Source organism: Triticum urartu, chromosome 5A (genome assembly GCF_056163025.1).
Source record: "Triticum urartu cultivar PI428250 chromosome 5A, HENAU_Tu73, whole genome shotgun sequence".
NCBI classification, from domain to species: Eukaryota; Viridiplantae; Streptophyta; class Magnoliopsida; order Poales; family Poaceae; genus Triticum; species Triticum urartu.
In genome coordinates this window covers 138,325,834-138,347,595 of record NC_141877.1, presented here as the reverse complement: position 1 = coordinate 138,347,595, position 21,762 = coordinate 138,325,834, and the positions used below count along the sequence as shown (strand labels likewise).

The 21,762-nt window shown below is 47.1% G+C and overlaps 3 protein-coding genes and 1 non-coding gene across 4 annotated transcripts; all 4 read left to right on the top strand.

Moving 5' to 3' along the window:
• The first annotated feature begins 1,140 nt into the window (after positions 1-1,140).
• LOC125508184 (lumazine-binding family protein) lies at positions 1,141-2,464 on the top strand. Its single transcript, XM_048672790.2, has one exon. It carries the CDS (start codon positions 1,288-1,290, stop codon positions 2,164-2,166), a length of 879 nt encoding a protein of 292 aa, XP_048528747.1. The 5' UTR covers positions 1,141-1,287; the 3' UTR covers positions 2,167-2,464.
• A 1,457-nt stretch (positions 2,465-3,921) lies between these two features.
• Positions 3,922-3,992, top strand: TRNAG-CCC (transfer RNA glycine (anticodon CCC)). Its single transcript has one exon. It is a non-coding gene; the product is annotated as a tRNA-Gly (tRNA).
• A 3,673-nt stretch (positions 3,993-7,665) lies between these two features.
• LOC125508182 (Alkaline-phosphatase-like family protein) lies at positions 7,666-13,466 on the top strand. The gene is made up of 20 exons (XM_048672788.2): positions 7,666-7,989; positions 8,065-8,099; positions 8,193-8,314; positions 8,464-8,553; positions 8,642-8,761; positions 8,863-8,946; positions 9,037-9,114; positions 9,236-9,361; positions 9,427-9,516; positions 10,170-10,205; positions 10,279-10,334; positions 10,423-10,570; positions 10,641-11,097; positions 11,185-11,276; positions 11,393-11,945; positions 12,093-12,231; positions 12,447-12,488; positions 12,588-12,756; positions 13,053-13,136; positions 13,248-13,466. The coding sequence occupies exons 1-20, from the start codon at positions 7,745-7,747 to the stop codon at positions 13,341-13,343; spliced, it is 2,862 nt and encodes a 953-aa protein (XP_048528745.2). The 5' UTR covers positions 7,666-7,744; the 3' UTR covers positions 13,344-13,466.
• A 1,117-nt stretch (positions 13,467-14,583) lies between these two features.
• LOC125508183 (respiratory burst oxidase homolog protein B) lies at positions 14,584-18,575 on the top strand. Its single transcript, XM_048672789.2, has 9 exons — positions 14,584-15,333; positions 15,503-15,662; positions 15,789-15,837; positions 15,942-16,055; positions 16,165-16,983; positions 17,069-17,283; positions 17,387-17,489; positions 17,581-17,663; positions 17,749-18,575. Exons 1-9 carry the CDS (start codon positions 14,871-14,873, stop codon positions 18,350-18,352), a joined length of 2,610 nt encoding a protein of 869 aa, XP_048528746.1. The 5' UTR covers positions 14,584-14,870; the 3' UTR covers positions 18,353-18,575.
• The last annotated feature ends 3,187 nt before the right edge of the window (positions 18,576-21,762 follow it).

Here is a 21,762-nt window from a genome sequence, read left to right as displayed (position 1 = left end):
GTCCGTAGAAGGGTCGACAGTGAGGTTGCTCCCTGAGCAAGGCAGCGGGACCATTCCTTCCCTTCTGTGAGCAAAGATCTAGCAGCTCGGACCTCGGTGGCAACGACCGGTGGGGTCGGCTGGAGATCGTGTGCATGGCTCTGTCTTGGACGATAATGTCGACAGAGGTGTGTGACGGTGATGACGTCGACTCCCGAGGCAAGCGATGCAACTCGAACCACTTCTCGTCAAGCTCAACTCACTATCTTTTTATGGTGAATGGTGCAAGAAGTCACAAAAGGATGTACTAGTACCATCCTAATAAGCATTGGATAGCAGAACCCGGAGGTGTCGGTATGTTGCTACTCTCCATCAGACTCTAGTTCCTGCCATGGTGACAATGATTTTGGGTGCGCACATCAGCAGGGACCAAGACATCCCGGACGCGTGAGTGCACATGGAGCAGAACAAACATTTAGCAACCACAACTCAATTCCTATTTTTTTGCCGGCCGCCGTGATAGCTTTATAGAACCCACACACAGGACAGTGCTGAGCAAATCGAGCTCCTATTTGCATCTACATCCTCGGCCACAGAAAAAAGATGCGTGCAGGAGGAGACCACACACACACATGGCTGCGAACAGCAAGCTGCAGAGCCAGCTGCAGCCGTTAATGGCCGGCAGCGTCGACGATGAGGGGCACGGGAGGAGGGCAGTGGGCGACTGGAGAGCATCATGAGTGACGAGTTGGAGCCGTGAGCATGGCGGGCGGGCGTTCCCGACGCCGACGCAGGTGGCGTGCTCACCGCCATGGTGCCCCAAGAATTAAAGAAGTGAGAAGCAAGCTACACAGAGAGATGGAGGATACAGAAGAAGGAAGATAAATATGACATGTGGGACCATGCAATCGGTGGGAGTAGAGATTTATCCCGGATTCCAGGATGGATCATCCTTCTCTCGATACATCAAACATAAATTCATAGACAGAGGGTCAGGATTGACCGGGATTAGTAAGTACTCCCACACATGGTATCAATTTCACAGATTTGGAGGTCGAGGTTGAATTTCGACGGGCTGTATTAGTTCAAGTTTTTTTTTTTTAAGACCTCTCCCGGCCTGGCATTATATAACCCGACCCGTGCAGAAACGAGACGGCCATTCCTTCCGCAAACTTGCGTCGTTCACGTATGCCACGGAATACGCCTACCCTACGTATCATCGTGTAGTTTGGCTCGCTCACGGCTGACGCGTCGCGAGAACTAACCCCATCCTAAATCTTCCCCAATCCAGGCGACAAGGATCTGGCCATGGCGCCGCTGCCCACCGCCGCCGCGGCCGTCCGTTGCCACCCGCACATCCTCCGCAGGGGCCTCCTGCCCGCTTCGTCCCCGCTGCTCCCCTTCGCCTCCCGGATGGCCTCCTCCACGCCGCTCCGCGCCCAGCCCCTGCGCTTCTCGCTCTCCCCCGTCCCCAAGAGCATCTCCTCCTCCTCGGCCTCCCACATCCCCGTCCGCTATCTCTTCACCGGGATCGTCGAGGAGGTCGGCCGCGTGCGCCGCATCGGCCCGCCGCCCACGCCTACTGGGGGCGGGGGTGGGAGCGGGGGAGACGCTCCCGGTGTCGACCTCGAGGTCGAGACCAAGAACCTCCTCGCCGGGACGCAGCTAGGCGACAGCATCGCCGTCGACGGGACGTGCCTCACCGTGGCGGCCATCGACACCGCTGCCTCCACGCTCACCTTCGGCGTCGCGCCGGAGACCCTCCGGTGCACGTCACTCGGCGAGCGCGTCGCGGGCGACGACGTCAACCTCGAGCGCGCGCTCACGCCGGCGTCTCGCATGGGCGGGCACTTCGTCCAGGGCCACGTCGACGGCACCGGCGAGATCGCCGCGTTCCGGCCCGAGGGCGATTCTATCTGGGTCACCGTGCGCGCACCGCCAGAGATCCTCAGCTTGCTCGTGCCCAAGGGGTTCGTCGCCGTGGACGGGACCAGCCTCACCGTCGTCAATGTGAACGAGGAGGAGGGGTGGTTCGACTTCATGCTTGTGCGCTACACGCAGGACAATGTTGTGCTGCCCAGGAAGAAGGTTGGGGATAAGGTGAACCTTGAGGCTGACATACTGGGGAAGTATGTAGTGAAGCTACTTGCCGGGAGATTGGAGGCAACATCGAAAGCAAATTCTTGAGCTGCGCCTGTTGGACTGATGAACTAGTATCAGTATTAGTGCAGTGTATTCTTGTCTATCAATAATGGTGCATTTTTTGCACTAATGAGTGAAGCTTTTTTCGTACTAGGGGGGTTATATAGTTCATGCCACTGCCTGTTTCCATGTAAAAGTTGTAGCGTTTCCGCATGGAGATGCTTTTTTCCGGTGTGCATGATCTGTGTAACCCCAAGCAAATGAACAAGATTTGTTTAGTTGTTCATCCCATGAGTCCAGCATTTCTGGGACAAAAATGAATACTAGTGCTCGTTTGAGTTTATATTTGATCATTGCCTGACCTACATTTCTGGTACCTGATTAATATGGCATGCACTCTCGGTTGCTAACTTGCTATATTGAATTTGTGATGAAGATGTGTGTTGCCTAAGAAGACTGCATTCTACCTTTGTGTAATTTATCACATGAATTTGTTCTGCCAGATGATAATTAAAAATTATTCACAAAATAACTATCAATATAGACTAGTGTATTATTTCTAGATGGCTTAAAGTTTATCTTTTGTAATGCAAATACTGAACTGGATTGTGGTGTTGGCTTACATCTGTGGTGTTGGTCTTTGTATACTTAACATGAAATGTTGGTAATTCAATAACACTTCTTATTCTCTGAAGTTTTAGAATGGATATATGGGATGTTTGGATTAAGTTGCCTCACTAACCTTTTACATGGAAACGGGGGCACTTACTAGTAGGGGATGAATGGAACTACTGAATTTAATTCAGTAACTCTGACCTTTGGCTTTCGTGTGTGTGGTGAACCAGAAGAAACATTAGCAATTTCCTTGAATGTGTGTGTTTGGTCCTAGAAGGTAATATTGTAAGGTTATTTCAGATGCCACTTGGTAATTTAGGAATTGTGATTAGTTATACTATGACTATTAAGTACATCATCGCCCGAGGAAACTATGTTGGTTTCTCCTTCCTCCATGACCATCACTTGAGGAAAACTAGTGCTATTAGCTGACAAAATGTGGACACGCGCAATGCTAAAGTGTAGTTAGTATATGTCGAGTATCCACGTGTATTGGCTACTCATAATGCGCAAGTCATGAGAAGCAATGCAAAAATCATGTGTAGGAGCAACATCTCTCTGTGTTTTGTAGAATGACAACAACTTCAAGTAAAGCAGCACAATCTCCCTGACTTTCTGTAAGAGCAAAATGGTGCATTGCTGTATCTTCGCTCTCGCTTTTTCCGATTTGACCGAATCATTGAATTGCTTGTGTTGTGCAGGGAGGAACCCAAGGCGGGGGACTGTATGACCCCGGTGCCGACTGGGTTTAGAAGAGAGATAAAAAGGGACTTCCCTAGAATTGTGCCAACGGAGATTTATACCATATACATCTTCTTTTGTAATAACATTGAGATGGCATTTGAGCAGCGACAACGGTGCCCCTGATTCAACGCAGGCCGTTGAGGAACCTAAACAGCTGAAGAACCCTGTGCAGTGCTTGTATGGCTTGTTTATTTGCTTGTTCATGAGGGTCTTGCTCCAGATTTTTCTGCTGGACGGGTGCTAAGCATGCTTGGGACTCAAAAGGGGTTTCCCTGATGATGATGATGTGTGCCTGGACTGGTACATTGGTAAGCACTTTGGCATGTACATTTTCCTCTCTTGCTCGGACAAAATATGAATTCCTAGCGTCGGTGCATTTCGTTTCCTTGTAGTGATACAGTTCATGTACAAGAGAGGCAAACAAGTTCTCTAACCAACAAAGCGCATCTGGTGTAGTGGTATCATAGTACCCTCCCACGGTACTGACCAGGGTTCGATTCCCTGGATGCGCAATTATCCTTGTGCTTTCCAGCCGAATTCATCCGGTACAGTTTTATTTTTCTTTTTTTACGAGAAGCCTAATCTCACTCTCCATCCCCATCCATGGCTGTTCCAGTGCTCACTTCTCAATTTCCTAAACCGTACAGAGATATCGTTCGTTTTCATCTTTTTTTTAGAGAGAGAGATATCGTTCGTTTTCATCTAGGAAGACGCGGGTTCGGCGACCACGAAGCAGCCGGTAAGCAAATCCTCTCGCCGGTATGTTTTCCCTGTCCTCCTCCATCTTCATATATTCAGCCGAATTCATCCGGTACAGTTTTATTTTTCTTTTTTTACGAGAAGCCTAATCTCACTCTCCATCCCCATCCATGGCTGTTCCAGTGCTCACTTCTCAATTTCCTAAACCGTACAGAGATATCGTTCGTTTTCATCTTTTTTTTAGAGAGAGAGATATCGTTCGTTTTCATCTAGGAAGACGCGGGTTCGGCGACCACGAAGCAGCCGGTAAGCAAATCCTCTCGCCGGTATGTTTTCCCTGTCCTCCTCCATCTTCATATATTCAGCCGAATTCATCCGGTACAGTTTTATTTTTCTTTTTTTACGAGAAGCCTAATCTCACTCTCCATCCCCATCCATGGCTGTTCCAATGCTCACTTCTCAATTTCCTAAACCGTACAGAGATATCGTTCGTTTTCATCTTTTTTTTAGAGAGAGAGATATCGTTCGTTTTCATCTAGGAAGACGCGGGTTCGGCGACCACGAAGCAGCCGGTAAGCAAATCCTCTCGCCGGTATGTTTTCCCTGTCCTCCTCCATCTTCATATATTCAGCCGAATTCATCCGGTACAGTTTTATTTTTCTTTTTTTACGAGAAGCCTAATCTCACTCTCCATCCCCATCCATGGCTGTTCCAGTGCTCACTTCTCAATTTCCTAAACCGTACAGAGATATCGTTCGTTTTCATCTTTTTTTTAGAGAGAGAGATATCGTTCGTTTTCATCTAGGAAGACGCGGGTTCGGCGACCACGAAGCAGCCGGTAAGCAAATCCTCTCGCCGGTATGTTTTCCCTGTCCTCCTCCATCTTCATATATTCTACACTGTATGTCCGTGTCCTGTGTAACTGTGTTCATGTGCTAGATAAATGGTGGCTGTCGTACATCTTTACTTGAGCCATGATTTTGTGCGCGCTTGTATAGGTCGCAAGAGCATCTGCTCCGCGAAATCAGGTCCACGGACATGTCTGGACGCGAACAACACCGGTCCAACTCCCAAATGTTCTCATTTCCAACCACAACTCGTAATTTTAAAACCTCAAGTTCAAACACACACATGCATAATTGATCATCACAAACAAACAATCAATAGCTCACGATAAAAATCATTCGTGCAAAAAAAACATGGTCCAAACATTTATTTTTTTCACATTGGAAAATTGAATCATCTTCATCGTGATGCGTGCAAATTGCACCATCGTGTTTAAGCATGTGGTCTACCATAATCAAGCATGTAGAGAGTTTCCCGCAACAATGCATCCTCAGTTTGAAGTAGTCATCAACGTCCTCCACAAAATTCACTACGCGCAAGAAAAAAAACTCTGCTCATCCCGAAGGGACGTCCGAAAAATTCTTTATATGATGTTGGATTTGGTTTGAAGTAGTCAGCATAGAGAAGCTTCACGCTAGCGATTCTATTCAGGTGAACAACTCTCCTGCCCTTTTTATCGAAACCTTAAAGTTTGATACATGCTCCTCTTGCTTCTCCAATTCTTCCTGGATGCTCATCATCATTGTCATTTCAACATATTCGTCGTCTAAAGCCGACGTATCGATAAACTCTATGTATATGAATTCGTCAAGATATGTGTTTCCATACGCATCACACTCCTGTATATGAATTTGTCATGGTCATCACAAACAATGCAATCAATAGCTCATGATAAAAATCATTCGTACAAAAAAAACATGGTCCAAACATTTATTTTTTTCACATTGGAAAATTGAATCATCTTCATCGTGATGCGTGCAAATTGCACCATCGTGTTCAAGCATGTGGTCTACCATAATCAAGCATGCAGAGAGTTTCCCGCAACAATGCATCCTCAGTTTGAAGTAGTCATCAGCGTCCTCCACAAAATTCACTACGCGCAAGAAAAAAAACTCTGCTCATCCCGAAGGGACGTCCGAAAAATTCTTTATATGATGTTGGATTCGGTTTGAAGTAGTCAGCATAGAGAAGCTTCACGCTAGCGATTCTATCCAGGTGAACAACTCTCCTGCCCTTTTTATCGAAACCTTAAAGTTCGATACATGCTCCTCTTGCTTCTCCAATTCTTCCTGGATGCTCATCATCATTGTCATTTCAACATATTCGTCGTCTGAAGCCGACGTATCGATAAACTCTATGTATATGAATTCGTCAAGATATGTGTTTCCATACGCATCACACTCCTGTATATGAATTTGTCATGGTCATCACAAACAATGCAATCAATAGCTCACGATAAAAATCATTCGTACAAAAAAAACATGGTCCAAACATTTATTTTTTTCACATTGGAAAATTGAATCATCTTCATCGTGATGCGTGCAAATTGCACCATCGTGTTCAAGCATGTGGTCTACCATAATCAAGCATGCAGAGAGTTTCCCGCAATAATGCATCCTTAGTTTGAAGTAGTCATCAGCGTCCTCCACAAAATTCACTACGCGCAAGAAAAAAAACTCTGCTCATCCCGAAGGGACGTCCGAAAAATTCTTTATATGATGTTGGATTTGGTTTGAAGTAGTCAGCATAGAGAAGCTTCACGCTAGCGATTCTATCCAGGTGAACAACTCTCCTGCTCTTTTTATCGAAACCTTAAAGTTCGATACATGCTCCTCTTGCTTCTCCAATTCTTCCTGGATGCTTATTAGCATTGTCATTTCAACATATTCGTCGTCTAAAGCCGACGTATCGATAAACTCTATGTATATGAATTCGTCAAGATATGTGTTTCCATACGCATCACACTCCTGTATATGAATTTGTCATGGTCCATGTTCCATACGCGTCATTCGACTATGAATCAATGGGAGATTTGCCTTTTGCTGGGTCTGCGTCCTTAAGGCGAGCGACGGCAGGCTGTTTGTTGTAAGTGCAAATCCATGGCAACGACCAGTTGACCTTTGATTTTTGACAGATTTCCTATCTAGAGCAAGAAGCTGAAGCAATGTGGACATGAGCCTGAATGTTTTTTTCATGGTAATATGTATCTCATTTATGTTATAAAGATTAAAGTATAAGTCACAAAGACCGACATGACAAAACTGAAAAGACAACAGAACGTCTATGCATTTGACACCACCGCCCGTCACCTGCCTCCGGCTCATGAGTCGTGGATGGCATGTATGGTTTCCTCCTCCGATGTCTTACTCTTAGTCATGTTGAGGTGCCAGATCTAGAACCTGGATGTTTTTATGCTACGCAAAACTACAATTGAAAAACCATTCAGGCCTAATTGTTTTCACAATATTGATAGAAATACAGTGCATATACCATGCCACAGAAGTTCAATTCGAAAATTTACCCTAAAGTTTATATTTCATTGCAGCATATATACAGGGCCTAATCAGTACTGGTACTACTAGTTTTCTTGACGTGTTCCCATCCGCACCGTCCATCGCGAAATAAAGGGCGCGCACATAATCGCTCGCATGCGATCCAAGCACACCGGTTACTCACAGCTTCAGATCCGACCCGACGAGCACGACGCCTGCCGGAGTCCATGGCGGCGCCGGCGAGCCGCCGCCGCGGGTCCTCCTGGGGCCGCTCGTGGCCGCTGCTCTTCGTCGCCATCCTCGCCCTCCACTCGCTGGCCATCTACCTCTTCACGCGCGGCTTCCTCCTCACCCGCACCGAGCTCGACCTCCACAGCCACCGGGACGACCGCACCGGCGTCTCCCCCGGGTGCTCTTCGTGGCCCCAGCCAGCCGTAGACCACCTCGTCATCGTCGTCCTCGACGCCCTCAGGTAGCACCGCCTTGCCTGTTCTGTCCTCGTTTCAGTTCCCATGTCTGATTTTGAGCAATTTATGCTATCTTACAGGTTCGATTTCGTGGCACCGAGTACATTCTTTGAAGGTGGGTTTGCATTTGTGTACTTCTGCGCAATGAGGAAACTACTGTAGGACATTGCGAGCTGCTAACGAGTTAACCCTGACCATTTTGCTGCAGAGAAGCAGCCATGGATGGACAAGTTGCAGGTCCTGCAGAAGCTGGCTGCTGATGAGAAGAACTCTGCTAGGATCTTCAAAGCTCTGGCTGACCCACCGACCACCAGCCTTCAACGTCTTAAGGTGATGAATACTGTTGTGTGTATAACTGTATATTGATCTCATGGCATACATTCAGCACTGATGTTATGCCAAAAAGCTGTTAATCTCGAGCACACCTCAATGTAAAAGGGTCATAACTTAGTGTATATTCTTGCTGCATTTATGTTCAGGCTCTCACGACGGGTGGTCTCCCTACCTTTATTGATGTCGGCAATAGCTTTGGAGCTCCAGCAATAGTGGAAGACAATATAATGCATCAGGTTCCTTGCACTTCACATTCAACTTTAGTAAAATATGTAGCTCACGGCGGGTAGTTAACCATGCTTTTGTTTCTTTGCGCTCAATCAGCTTGTCAAAAATGGAAAGAGGGTGGTCATGATGGGAGATGATACATGGACACAGTTATACCCAGAGCACTTCAACAAGTCATTTCCATACCCTTCTTTTAATGTTAAAGATCTCGACACGGTATGCCATCTGTTCAGTACCATTTTGTCCTTTCTGCGCGATGAGCTATTTTTCGCTTTCCATCTAATTTCCGTGGAATTACTCGTCAAATTATGTATCAGGTAGACAATGGTGTTATTGAACACTTGCTTCCTTCACTGCATGAAAATGATTGGGACATTCTTATTGCACATTTCCTTGGTGTGGTAAGTTGTTTGTGCTCACTTTGGAGCTGGCTTACACATTTGATCCTTTCCTTTGTGGAACTAGAAGTATATGAGATCAACTTTCTTTAGGACCATGCAGGGCATATATTCGGTGTCGACTCTGCCCCGATGATCCAGAAGTTGGAGCAATACAATCAAATCCTAGAGGTCAGGTATCCCATTCATAGTACATGATATGTTTTTTTGTGTGCTAATCATTTGCAGGAGACATCATCTTATGTGATCCTAAATTCTGATTGTTAAATTAGCCTCAATTTTGCTCCTGTAGGATGTGATTAACACATTGAAAAGCCTATCAACACCTGGTGGTCCCCATGAAAATACTTTACTCCTTGTAATGGGAGATCATGGCCAAACCCTAAATGGTGACCATGGAGGAGGAACTGCTGAAGAGGTGACATGTCTTGTTTTTTCATTGCTAAGTGCAAAAATATCTGAACTAATGCAGTTTCATTGTAGGTTGAAACATCTCTGTTTGCATGGAGTCCAAAGACACCACCCGATGCTGTCTTATCTGTTCTTGGTGAAAATTCATGCAATTTTGATCTGGTACATTTCATTTGTAATGATAAATTGACTGATCTTGTCATTCATGCTAACATCTTGATTTTCTTGTTTGCATGTAATCCTTCTCTAACTAATTTTTATCAGGACTAGGACCCAGATAATCATAGCACATACTCCTTGGCCATTTTTTTCTTTTGAAAAGGGGATAAACCCCGGCCTCTGCACCATTTGGATGCACACAGCCATCACTCCTTGGCCATATTGTCACCTGAATTATAATTTATATAGAATATGAAAGTCACACTTATAGGGATACTTCTACTGACATATTTAGTTCTTTACTGTTCCATTATGGGTTCGACATCTGACATTCTGTGATAAATTAGGTATGTAGACAGTCCTTAACTAACTGGGTTATGCATGGGTATGAAGTAGTATCACACAAAGCGTGCTCATAGCCTTTAGCATGGTGGGGTAGTTGTCATTTCTGTATAGAATTACCTTTCTCGTGGGCTTGTATAGTTGATGGAATATAAGCTTGATAGAAGCAGTGTAGAGATATTTAGTTCCTCGTCTTGTTTTTTTAGTTATTAATTGCAATTTATTTCGTAATAGTCGGCTTCTATCTGTGCATTTAGCAATCTGAATACCAACATTGATTGATTTCCCTTTCTGCTGATGGTTTACTGTTCTAGCATGGGAAAGAAGTGTGCGTCAGCACTATGCAGCAGGTAAATTCTGATTGCACTCTCCCGTATGGATGCTCTATTTTATCAATATTGCTAAGTTTTTCTTTGATTTCAGCTTGATTTTGCAGTAACTGTATCAGCACTACTCGGTATACCTTTTCCTTTTGGAAGGTACGTAAACTTAACATGGTGCTTATTTGATGGCTTCAGTTGTGTGTTACTGCTTTTTGTTGAGATGTGCTTGTTTTTCCGTATCTAGCATTGGACGTGTAAACCCAGAATTGTATGCTTTGAGCGCTGGGACATGGGATAATCAAAGGACGGGTATCAATGCATGCACGCCACAGGATGACCTAGAAGCGTGGAAAATGAGATATGCAGAAGCCCTTTGTGTAAATAGTTGGCAGGTAGTATGAACTGCATTTGCAGATATGCTGATTTGGTAGTACTTCTTTGATCTTCGTCTGTCCCTTGTAGGTAAAGAGATACATTGATCAATATTCTGGTAGTTCTATCATTGGATTTTCAGCTGAATACCTGCACCATGTTGAGGAGCTGTATTCAAAAGCTCAGGCGAACTGGTCAGAGGTTTTGAAGTCTACATGCCCATCGGAAACAGCTAAGGGAGAAGAATTTAAGGAGAGCGCAAGTTCTTCTCTGCAGTTGCAAATTGATGCATACTCTAGCTTCTTGGAAAGCTTTGCAAAGCTTGCTCGCTCTGCTTGGACGGAGTTTGATTTATGGTTGATGGGCACTGGTCTTTTACTTATGATACTGTCAGTTATCACTCAGGCATACATACTTGTGAGGCTGAATGCTTTATGTCAACCATCAGCTCAGGAATGTGCTAGTTCAAGGATCATCCCCAAATTATCCTTTGCTTTTACATTGGTCACGATTCGAGCAGCGAGTTTACTATCCAACAGTTATATATGTGAGTTCATCAGATATACCAATCTTGCTGTACATTTTGAATTCGCTGGTGACTACTGATTCACGAAGTTGTTTTCTTGTCATGCAGTGGCAGAAGGTAGAGTTACAAACTTTCTTTTGGCCACGAGTTGCATTGCCGGTGTGTGGAGCTCGGCCACAAAAGGGAACTTCACCATAGAAGTTAATATTCCTATTATATCAATGCTGTTCAAACTTTCCTTCATTCACTAGAATTTTTGTTTTAATGTTGGTTATATAATTATCTTCTGATCCCACCTTACTTTTTTAATTGACAGGAGTTTATTTTCCTTCTTCTAAATATCTTTGCACGATTTGGAATTGAGCTTGGGATGTCAAAACAAGTTGCTGGGCCAACTGCTACAAAAGACCACCCAGTGAGCATCATTTGTGACATTTTCGGTTCCAGTTTTTGCAATGTCTCCATGGATATATTCCCCATCATATCTCTTGCCATGGTGACCTGTATTGTATTAAAGCTCATCACCTGTGCGGTCCATCAGAGGTTCTTGAAGTACTTTATTATGTCTGGAACCATCTTGAGCTATGCATTTATAGCAAATTATTGGGCTTCTGAAAGTACTTTACTGTCTCATACTAAAGCTGTTCAAGAAATTGGAAGAAGTTTGGCTCCTCGCTTTGTTTATGCCATTGGAGGTTTGTCATTGGTAATATCTGTACTTTGGCGATTGTTTGCCCCAGTTGGTTCTTTGAAGTTCAACAAAAGGATAACTAGTTTATCAGCTGCCATGCTGTGTTCATGGAGCCCAACTATCTTGATGTTGTTGGGAAGGCAGGGTGCTTTTGTAGCGTTAATTTGCATCACTGGAGGTACTTTGCAAGTCACTCAATTCTTAAGACAAGCGCTTCTAAAAATTTAGCATGTACTGCTTGAGGCACAACTCGAGCCTTTTTTTTTCCTTTTATATCATCATTAGGAAGCATATCATCTGAAATTTTTAATTAACCATTTTGCAGCTTGGTGCATAATAATGTTACAGCAGAAATACCAGAAAGACTCGAAACTTGACACAACAGGGAGTTGTGTTGCTAACCCTGTATCAGTAACACAATGGAGCCTTCTTGCAGTTTGTCTATTCTATCTGACTGGTCACTGGTGAGATCCTGATGCATTTTGACCTTTCTTTTACTCTGATTTATGTTTCTGTTTCATGTTTTTTATGTACTATGTTTTTACTGGTCCGAGAGATGATGCATGGCCATTTGTCCTTACCGTTATGAGGTTTTGAGCTTATGGTTAATGTGATTTAATTTGCATTGTTAGATGGGATTGCTAAAAATGCATTTGTGCTAATACAGAATACATTTCAGGTGTACCTTTGATGGCCTCCGCTATGGTGCTGCATTTATTGGGTGAGTATAATTATGTTCCAAATAATACAGTTGTATCTGAGAAAAAAATATCATTTGCATGTTATGTAACGATATTTGTCACAATTCTAAATTTTGCAGGTTTGACAATTTCCATATCATTCGTCAAGGGTTTCTTCTTTCCATTGATACCTTTGGTGTTTCTCACATCCTACCAGTTCTTAGTCTTCCATTTATTGCCGTCCACTGTTATAATACTGCATCGAAGAAAAGCAAGGTGAAGGATGTCACCATCAATATTCTAATACAGGTACTGAAGAAATTCGTTTGCGCTCTCTGGCAGTAATTTAGTGACACAATTTCAGTAGTTAAATATTCTCTTTTACAAAAAAAAGTTTCATATTCAGGAAAATAATATGAACAGCCAGTATTTACTGTTTAGGCCCAGCCGTGTTGGACTACAAAACAAACACGAATCTAGATTTCCCTAATTGTCGACCATATACTGAAAGAGTGTTATTATGCATTGTGGAATTCCTTCTTGACATCAGTTATTTCTTTGCTTGTCGATCCACGTGATATCTAATGTTTATGTGCCAAACTCAGGTCCATTTGATGTATGGTTTAATTACAGCTATCACTACGGCAGTTACAATCGTATGTGTCACGATCCAAAGGCGTCACTTGATGGTAATATGTGCACTTAATTCCAGCAAACAATGGTCGCTGGTTTTTTGTATTGCTGCTTTGTGGTTGTTTTCGCAGATTTGTTTTGACACTAGTCATCGTTCAACTTTGCAGGTGTGGGGTTTGTTTGCACCGAAATATGTATTTGACGCGATTGGGCTTCTCCTAACAGACTTGCTAATTTGTCTTGCTTCTTTGTACTACAGCTGATGTTGCTTTTCTTTTCTTTTATTTTTTGCTTCTCGGGATATAGATGCTGTTTTGTGAGTACACTGCAAATTGGTGCAAAATTATGTACACTGAATTAGGTTAATTCATAGCGCATTCTTGTTCTTTTTGTTGTTCTTGGAGAGTATGGTCTTGTTGTGGTAATGAAGAGGCACACTAGATGCTAGCAAGAGTTCTCCAAATGTTCTTGTGCTTTGAATCGACAAAGATGCATATATGACTCGAGTAAGCTAATTATCAATGCGCAGTTTTGGTATCACAGATAACGGACATGAAAGCTAATGGCATGTGGGGGAGCACGGAGTGACTGGAAACATGGCAAGTCTCGGTAGATGGTTTACGTAAAGAGCATGTGAGGTGGTGTTAAGTGCAGAGATGTTACTAGTACATTCTTTAAGATGTACGCACTGAAATAGACTAAAAGTTGAAGAAGAGAAGTTGGCATTTGCTGCGCAGGTAGATCATTAGTTTTTCTCCCTAAATCCTGCCCTACAAACTTTCTGGCTTTCAAAATTTTGCAGCTTATGTATGTCGATTCTTGCCCTTCCTTGCTACAGCAAATCACACACGCCCCGGTGTCGCTTAGGCGAGGCCGAGAACGTAGGTCTAAAATAACGGTAAAAAGGCAACCAACCAGGCATTATAAAAAAGAAGAAGAAGAGAGTCTCCGCCGCCGGTGGTTCCGTTGTTTCCTTGTCGCGTGGGTGACGTGCTGTGCTGTAGGACGCGGGGGTGGGTGCTTAGCTGCTTATGCCCATCCAGCTGTGCCTGTGCTCAAATTCCAACAACCCTCGTCACTTGGACTTGTATAATGTTCTACGTACTTTGACCATGGTAGCGAGAATCTAAGCGCTCCATTTTTTTCCCTTTCTTTATATGCATGGGAACCGGACTGGAAGACCACATTCTGAGAACAGGCCATAGCCTAACATGCATGCACAGGTCCTGGACGGCATTGTTAAAATAATGGATGGCTTCACTGGTTTTGAAGGCCACCCCTCCCTAACCAGGGGCTGGATTGCCGGACTGCGCAAAGCCATCAGAGTTGAGTTGAGTTGAGTCTTCCTGCTAATGCAATGAAAAGCCAGCAATTGCTGGATCTTTCAAAAAAAAAAAGTTGAGTTGAGTCGAGAGACAGGGGCGGGCGCCCACTGTATTCCTTTCCACCACCTTCCATCATGCCCATTCCCTCCTCTCCTCTTGACTCTTGCCCTCACCAAACCTTAAAAAACACCAGCAGACGGACACAAAAACTTTCGACATGCTACCACTTGATGGCTAAGAAACATCAAACCTGAAGTCTCTGGTGTACGCACACCACAACCGTGCCCTCACCAAATCCACTACTACTGTTTGCATCTCTCTCTATATATGTCCTGCACATTCTTGCTTCCTTGGCTACCAAAAAACTCGCCATCGAGCTCTGCTTCCATTCTTCAGACTATCAGCGCAGCTGTTTCTGGACGCGGCGTTGCTCGCTAGTTTGCTTCACGACCGCGGCTGACGGGCATGGAGAGGAACGGCAATGCCAATGCCGGGCCACCGCTGGAAGAGAACAAGGGCGCGGACGGCAAGAGCGGGAGCCGACGGAGCACGCGGTTCAAGGAGGAGAACGAGTACGTGGAGGTCACGCTCGACGTCGGGGCCGACGACGCCGTGGCCGTCCAGGGCGTCAGGGCCGCCGGCGAGACCCCCGAGGCGGCGCTGCTGCCCCGGAGCGGCGGCCTGTCCTCGAGGCTCAAGGCCGAGCTGAGGCGCATCGCGTCGGCCAAGCGTGGGGGTGGCGACAACGCGCCGGCGAGCCAGCCCCGGCTGGACCGGAGCATGACCGGCGCCGCGCGCGCGCTCAGGGGCCTCCACTTCCTCAACCAGAGCGTGGTCACGCGGGGCAGCTGGCCCGAGGTGGACAAGCGGTTCGACCGCCTCGCCGTCGACGGCCTGCTCCTCCGCTCACGCTTCGGCCAGTGCATTGGTAAGCTCGCTCGCTCGCTCACTCACTTGCAGTTGCAGTTGCAGGCTGCAGCTTGCTCCTCATCCATTTCTCTGAAGCGTCGTCAGGTTTACAAGTCTGAATTTTCGGTCAGTGTGCGACAGCACCACTGCCATGATTCTGAAATGATCTTCCCAAATTTGTGTTGTAGGGATGGTTGGATCGGAGGAATTCGCGGCGCAGATGTACGACGCGCTTGCACGGCGAAGGGGGATCGTTGCTCAGGTGCTGACCAAGGATGAGCTGAGGGAGTTCTGGGAGCAGCTATCCGACCCAGGCTTTGATGCCAAGCTGCAGACTTTCTTTGACATGTACGTCTCCAATCAAACCCAATCCCCAACTTCAACTTTGTCTGTAATCTGAAATGTGGACCAAATTTGACATTTCGATATTAAGTTTGATGTGAAAAATTTGACAATTGTACTAACTTGTTGCAGGGTTGACAAGAACGCAGACGGTCGGATCACCGAAGAGGAGCTCAAAGAGGTGAGAAATGAGCAAAATATCCAGTGCCGTCACGAGTAACTTGTTTGTTTGTACAGTAAATAGTAAATCATCTGAATGCTTCTGAATTTCTGTTGCGTTGTCAGGTCCTCACTCTGACGGCCTCTGCAAACAAGCTCACCAAGATCCTGGAGCGCGTCGACGAGTACACGGCGTTGATCATGGAGGAGCTCGACCCCGACCAGCTCGGCTACATCGAGGTCGACCTTCATCTCCTTCCGTGGAATTGGTTGTTAAATTGTTGGCAGCTCACTCTTCACTGACAGTGATACCGACAACTCCAATTTCGTCTTGAAAAAAACACTACAGCTTGCGACACTGGAGTCCCTGCTGCTGCTGCCCCCTTCCCAGGCGCCGACGAGCCTGGTGGCGCACAGCTCCAACATCAGCCAGCTGATCAGCCAGAGGCTGGTGCCGGCGCGGGACGCGAACCCGCTCCGGCGGGGCCTCACGGCGGCGCGCTACTTCCTGGAGGACAACTGGAAGCGCGTGTGGGTGATGTCGCTGTGGCTGTCCATCAACGCCGGCCTCTTCGCCTGGAAGTTCTACGCGTACCGCCGCCACCCGACGTTCGACGTGATGGGCTACTGCGTGTGCGTGGCCAAGGGCGGCGCCGAGACCACCAAGTTCAACATGGCCCTCATCCTCCTCCCCGTCTGCCGCAACACCCTCACCTGGCTCCGCTCCCGGACCAGCCTCGGCGCCGCCGTGCCCTTCAACGACAACATCAACTTCCACAAGGTGGTGGCCGGGGGCGTGGCCGTCGGCGTGGCGCTGCACGGGGTGACCCACCTGACTTGCGACTTCCCGCGCCTGCTCCACGCCAGCGACGAGGCCTACGAGCCGATGAAGCGCTACTTTGGGCAGACGAGGGTCCCGGACTACTGGTGGTTCGTGAGGGGCGTGGAGGGCGTCACCGGCGTCGTCATGGTGGTGCTCATGGCCGTCGCCTACACGCTGGCGCACCCGCGGTTCCGCCGGAGCAAGCTCGGCGCCGGGAACCCGCTCAAGAGGCTCAGCGGCTTCAACATGTTCTGGTACTCCCACCACCTCTTCGTCGTCGTCTACGTCGCCTTGGTCGTCCACGGCGTCTGCCTCTACATCAACCGGACATGGTACAAGCAGACGGTGAGCGAGCGATCGAGACCTCCAAGCTCCGGTCTCTTCAGATATGAGCTATGTTTGGTAGTAAGTAACTCGTTTGCAATTTCAGACATGGATGTACCTTGCCGTCCCCGTGCTGCTGTACGCCGGCGAGCGGCTTCTTCGGGCGCTGAGGTCGCACGGACTCACCACGGTGAGGATCGAGAAGGTGGCGGTGTATCCTGGGAATGTGATAGCCATCCACATGAGTAAGCCCCACGGCTTCAGGTACAGGAGCGGCCAGTACATCTACGTCAACTGCGGCGAGGTCTCGCCGTTCGAGTGGTGAGCGCCCTCGATCTCTCATGGCTTCCATCGTCTCCGCGTCGCTGCGAATGTAGCCGTGCACCTGAGCTGACAAGCTGCTGCTGCTGCTGTTGCAATGCAGGCACCCATTCACCATCACCTCGGCTCCCGGCGACGACTACCTCAGCATGCACATCCGGTGCCGGGGCGACTGGACGAGCAGATTCAGAGCCATCTTCTCCCAGGTAAGCGGTGGCAGAGCAATCGAGCCGACGGAATTCCCTTGCAGGAAGGAGAAGGATTCGCTTTTAACAATGGTTGTTGTTGTGGTCGCAGATATGCAGGCCACCGTCGGCAGGGCAGAGCGGTCTCCTGAGAGCCGACTTCACGTCCATGGTGGAGCACAACGCCAACGCCAAGTAAGTACGAGTCCGAGCAGGAAGGACCGTCGACGTCCATGGTGGTTCTCAACTTGTCTGACTTTTCCTTGATGCTGGCGTGCAGGTTCCCGCGGCTGCTGATCGACGGGCCCTACGGCGCGCCGGCGCAGGACTACCGCAAGTACGATGTGCTCCTCCTCATCGGCCTCGGCATCGGCGCCACGCCGCTCATCAGCATCGTCAAGGACGTGCTCAACAACGTCCACCGGCAGGGTCAGGAGCAGGAGGGCGACGAGGGGTTCATGACGAAGCGGGTCTACTTCTACTGGTGCACGCGGGAGGAGGGCTCCTTCGAGTGGTTCCGCGGCGTGATGAACGAGGTGGCGGAGCGCGACGCCGCCGGCGAGGAGTCCGTGGTGGAGCTGCACAACCACTGCACCAGCGTGTACGAGGAAGGCGACGCGCGGTCGGCCATGGTGGTGATGCTGCAGGCGCTCCACCACGCCAAGAGCGGCGTGGACGTGGTGTCCGGGACCCGCGTGCGCACGCACTTCGCCAGGCCCTGCTGGCGCGACGTCTTCAAGCGCGTCGCCTGCGACCACCAGGGGCAGCGCGTCGGGGTCTTCTACTGCGGCGACCAGAAGCTCACGCCGGAGCTCAGGCGGCTGTCCCAGGACTTCTCGCACCGGACCACCACCAAGTTCGTCTTCCACAAGGAGAACTTCTGACCTGAATTTCGACATGCATGCTAATTAGGCTATATATATACAGGAACGTAGAACATATACACTTTATTCGCTTGCTGTTTGCTAGTAGTATCAGACACGTACGGTCTTGCATTGGGTATGCACATTTCTTCCTTTCTTCTTTGTATATCTAATTAACTAATATAAGTAGGAGAGCATCTCTCAAATCATTAATTTCCTCAAAAATGACAACTTCATCCCCGTATCTCAGCCCTCTAGTTTATACTCCCTCTGTAACTTACTACTAGTATAAGACTACTCATAATGAAAGTAACTTAGACTAGCAATATGCATATGTTACTAGTTTATGTTACAACCTCTATAGTAAGAAGTAACATATTTGTGATGTCATGCAACACTTCATTTATTAGTTTGTAGACGCATCTTATTTTGGTATGTTTTTTTTCGATAAAAAGCGTGTTTATTAACTCAAAATATAGCATCAAACAGATACTAAGCATAAAGAGTGACAACCGGCCTCTGCATAGCTAAGATGCACACAACCATCGCACGAACAGTCTGGTAAAGAGTAAAAATGACAAAGTGACAACAGTAAAGCCATATGAGACCGAAACTATGCCTATGTCGACGGAGAAGGTGACTCGATCCGGAGATTATGCTGCCACCCATGTTGGGTAAAAAACCTCACTGGCCATCCGCTCCAACCGCATACACACCATCTTGAACAACGATTGATACTCCGTTTGATGCATAATAGACCACGTACGAAGCCAATGCGTACAATGGTAAATAACCTGCATAGAAGAATATTTTTTGCCATTAAAAACACAATCATTTCTATATAGTCAAAGCGACCATAGTAAGGCAGACACTCCCACCTAGTGTGAGTAACTAATTATGTTACTCAAATCTTCTCTCTCCTCATTAAATCATCATTGCCACATAAGTAAATATGCTGAGTTGAACCTTATGTTACTCCTGAAGTTATTCTTACTGTAGGTAGTCTAAGACATTTTTTTTGACACTATGACATGACCATATGACATGACCGTGTCAAAATAGTAATTTCATTCCAATATCTCGGCCCTCTAGTTTATACTCTCTTTGTAACTTAATATAAGAGACCCGATTCACCTCATGCCAATCTACCGTGGTGTGACCAAAATTCAGATAGGCAGCGGCTCCTCGGCTCTCTTTTGAAAAGATAACTAGAACCAAAATATATATACCGAGAAGTTCCCACGTACATACTCATACACCACCATTGAAGATGCATCAGTCAACGACTTCCTCACAACCACGACGCTGCATGCGGTCTTTCATCTCTCCCTATCAATTCAGGCACATGAGGAAGTGGAACAGATTCAAAGAGAGGCGCTCAACACCGAAGTCTCTGGAACACATGACGTATGGACATGTATCTGGGGTGCAACAAATTTTAAAACAACAACGTACTACAATTTCTATTTTAGGGAGATTGTCGTCCATGATGCATTCGAATGGCTGTGGAAATCCAAAAGTGTTCCTAAGATTAAGGTTTTGGCTGGTTTTTATTGGCTGACTGCCTCAACACCACAAGCATGCTCAAAATGAGACACTATAACATTGGGAGTAATCTAGACTGCCTGCTTTGTGGTGATCACATTGAAGAAACATTTGAACACTTGTTCTTCCACTGCCGATTCAGCCAGGAATGTTGCAGAATCCTTGGTATCCAGTGGACCCCCCATGATCACAGGCTTGAACTCATCAAACAACAGAAATTGTTGCACAACCGTAAAATGCTAATGGATGTCCTTATAATATCTGCTTGGAGCCTATGAAAAGAACGAAACGACAACTACTTCAGGAATGTGGCGTCCACCATTTCATCTTGGAAGCTGAGATTCAAGACCGATTTTTCCAATTTGAGACATAGGGCCCCCTCCCACAAAGTGCAGTTTATTACTGCATTGCTGGATACCATTAGTTGAATAGCCCCTGTTTGTGTACCACATCCTCACCCTCTGTACAGATGTAACATGTAACTCGCCCCTCATATTAATATAAAAATATATGGTATGAGCCTTTCCTATTGTTTTCATTGTAAAAAAAAACTTAATATAAGAGAGCACTTCTTAGTAAATTTGGGCGAGCGCCCTACCTTCCTTTCGGTTTCGACCCACCTCGCTCTGCCTCTTGCCATCGTCGACCCCCTCAACATCGGAACTAGTTAGCTCCACCGCCCTTTCCCACACCTTCTCCTCACTCGCTGGCACCGCCGGGCGTAGCTCCGCCCCATCCCCGGCGGGGTCAACCTCAGAGTTGCGTAGGAGGCCCACGCCCAAGCTCAAGCCCACGTTGGTCAACGCCACTGGAACTGGCCAAGTTGACTGCCGTCGTCGCCCCCATCTCCGCTCCTATATCTCGGGCGTGCGTTGCCTCGTCACATGGGAATTGGCTCTACAAACTACTAGGTGAAGGAAATATGCCCTAGAGGCAATAATAAAGTTGTTATTTATATTTCCTTATATCATGATAAATGTTTATTATTCATGCTAGAATTGTATTAACCGGAAACTTAATACATATGTGAATACATAGACAAACAGATTGTCACTAGTATGCCTCTACTTGACTAGCTCGTTGAATCAATGATGGTTATGTTTTCTAACCATAGACATGAGTTGTCATTTGATTAACAGGATCACGTCATTAGAGAATGATGCGATTGACTTGACCCATCCGTTAGCTTAGCACGATGATCGTTTAGTTTGTTGCTATTGCTTTCTTCATGACTTATACATGTTCCTATGACTATGAGATTATGCAAATCCCGAATACCGGAGGAACACTTTGTGTGCTACCAAACGTCACAACGTAACTGGGTGATTATAAAGGTGCTCTACAGGTGTCTCCGATGGTACTTGTTGAGTTGGCATAGATCAAGATTAGGATTTGTCACTCCGATTGTCAGAGAGGTATCTCTGGGCCCTCTCGGTAATGCACATCACCTTAAGCCTTGCAAGCAATGCAACTAAGAGCATCTCCAGTCGTGCCCCCAGGAAGGCCTCCCCAGGCGATTTTCTCGCGCCGGCGCCAAAAAAACAGCCCAGTCGCGCCCCCAGGAGCCCAATTTTCGCCGGCCTGGGCCGAAAACAGCGCCGGCGGACCCAGGCCGAACCTGACACGCTAGGGGGCGCCCGAGGGCGCCGGGGCGAGCTGTTTTGGTGCGAAAAAGCCGCGGGCCAGCCGCGTCAGCGACACGGCGCCTCGTCTTCCCCCAACGGCCTCGATTCCCGCGGGGAATCAATGGCTAGGCTGCCGCCGGTCAGCCTTGCCATTGATTCCTCACGGGCGGCGCGTCACGGGACGGCGTGCCGACGCCTTCCCTCCCTCGCACGCGTTCACACGGGCGTGGCGCGGCTATATAGCCGGTGGCCTCACTCGCC

Excerpts from the sequence above, each read along its gene's own strand:
- LOC125508184 (XM_048672790.2), top strand. The coding sequence starts at position 1,288 with ATGGCGCCGCTGCCCACCGCCGCCGCGGCCGTCCGTTGCCACCCGCAC.
- LOC125508182 (XM_048672788.2), top strand. The coding sequence starts at position 7,745 with ATGGCGGCGCCGGCGAGCCGCCGCCGCGGGTCCTCCTGGGGCCGCTCG. Across the intron at positions 8,315-8,463 it reads CCAGCCTTCAACGTCTTAAG|GCTCTCACGACGGGTGGTCT; the intron begins GTGATGAATACT and ends ATTTATGTTCAG. Across the intron at positions 12,757-13,052 it reads CCATCAATATTCTAATACAG|GTCCATTTGATGTATGGTTT; the intron begins GTACTGAAGAAA and ends TGCCAAACTCAG.
- LOC125508183 (XM_048672789.2), top strand. The coding sequence starts at position 14,871 with ATGGAGAGGAACGGCAATGCCAATGCCGGGCCACCGCTGGAAGAGAAC. Across the intron at positions 15,334-15,502 it reads ACGCTTCGGCCAGTGCATTG|GGATGGTTGGATCGGAGGAA; the intron begins GTAAGCTCGCTC and ends TTTGTGTTGTAG. Across the intron at positions 15,663-15,788 it reads CTGCAGACTTTCTTTGACAT|GGTTGACAAGAACGCAGACG; the intron begins GTACGTCTCCAA and ends AACTTGTTGCAG.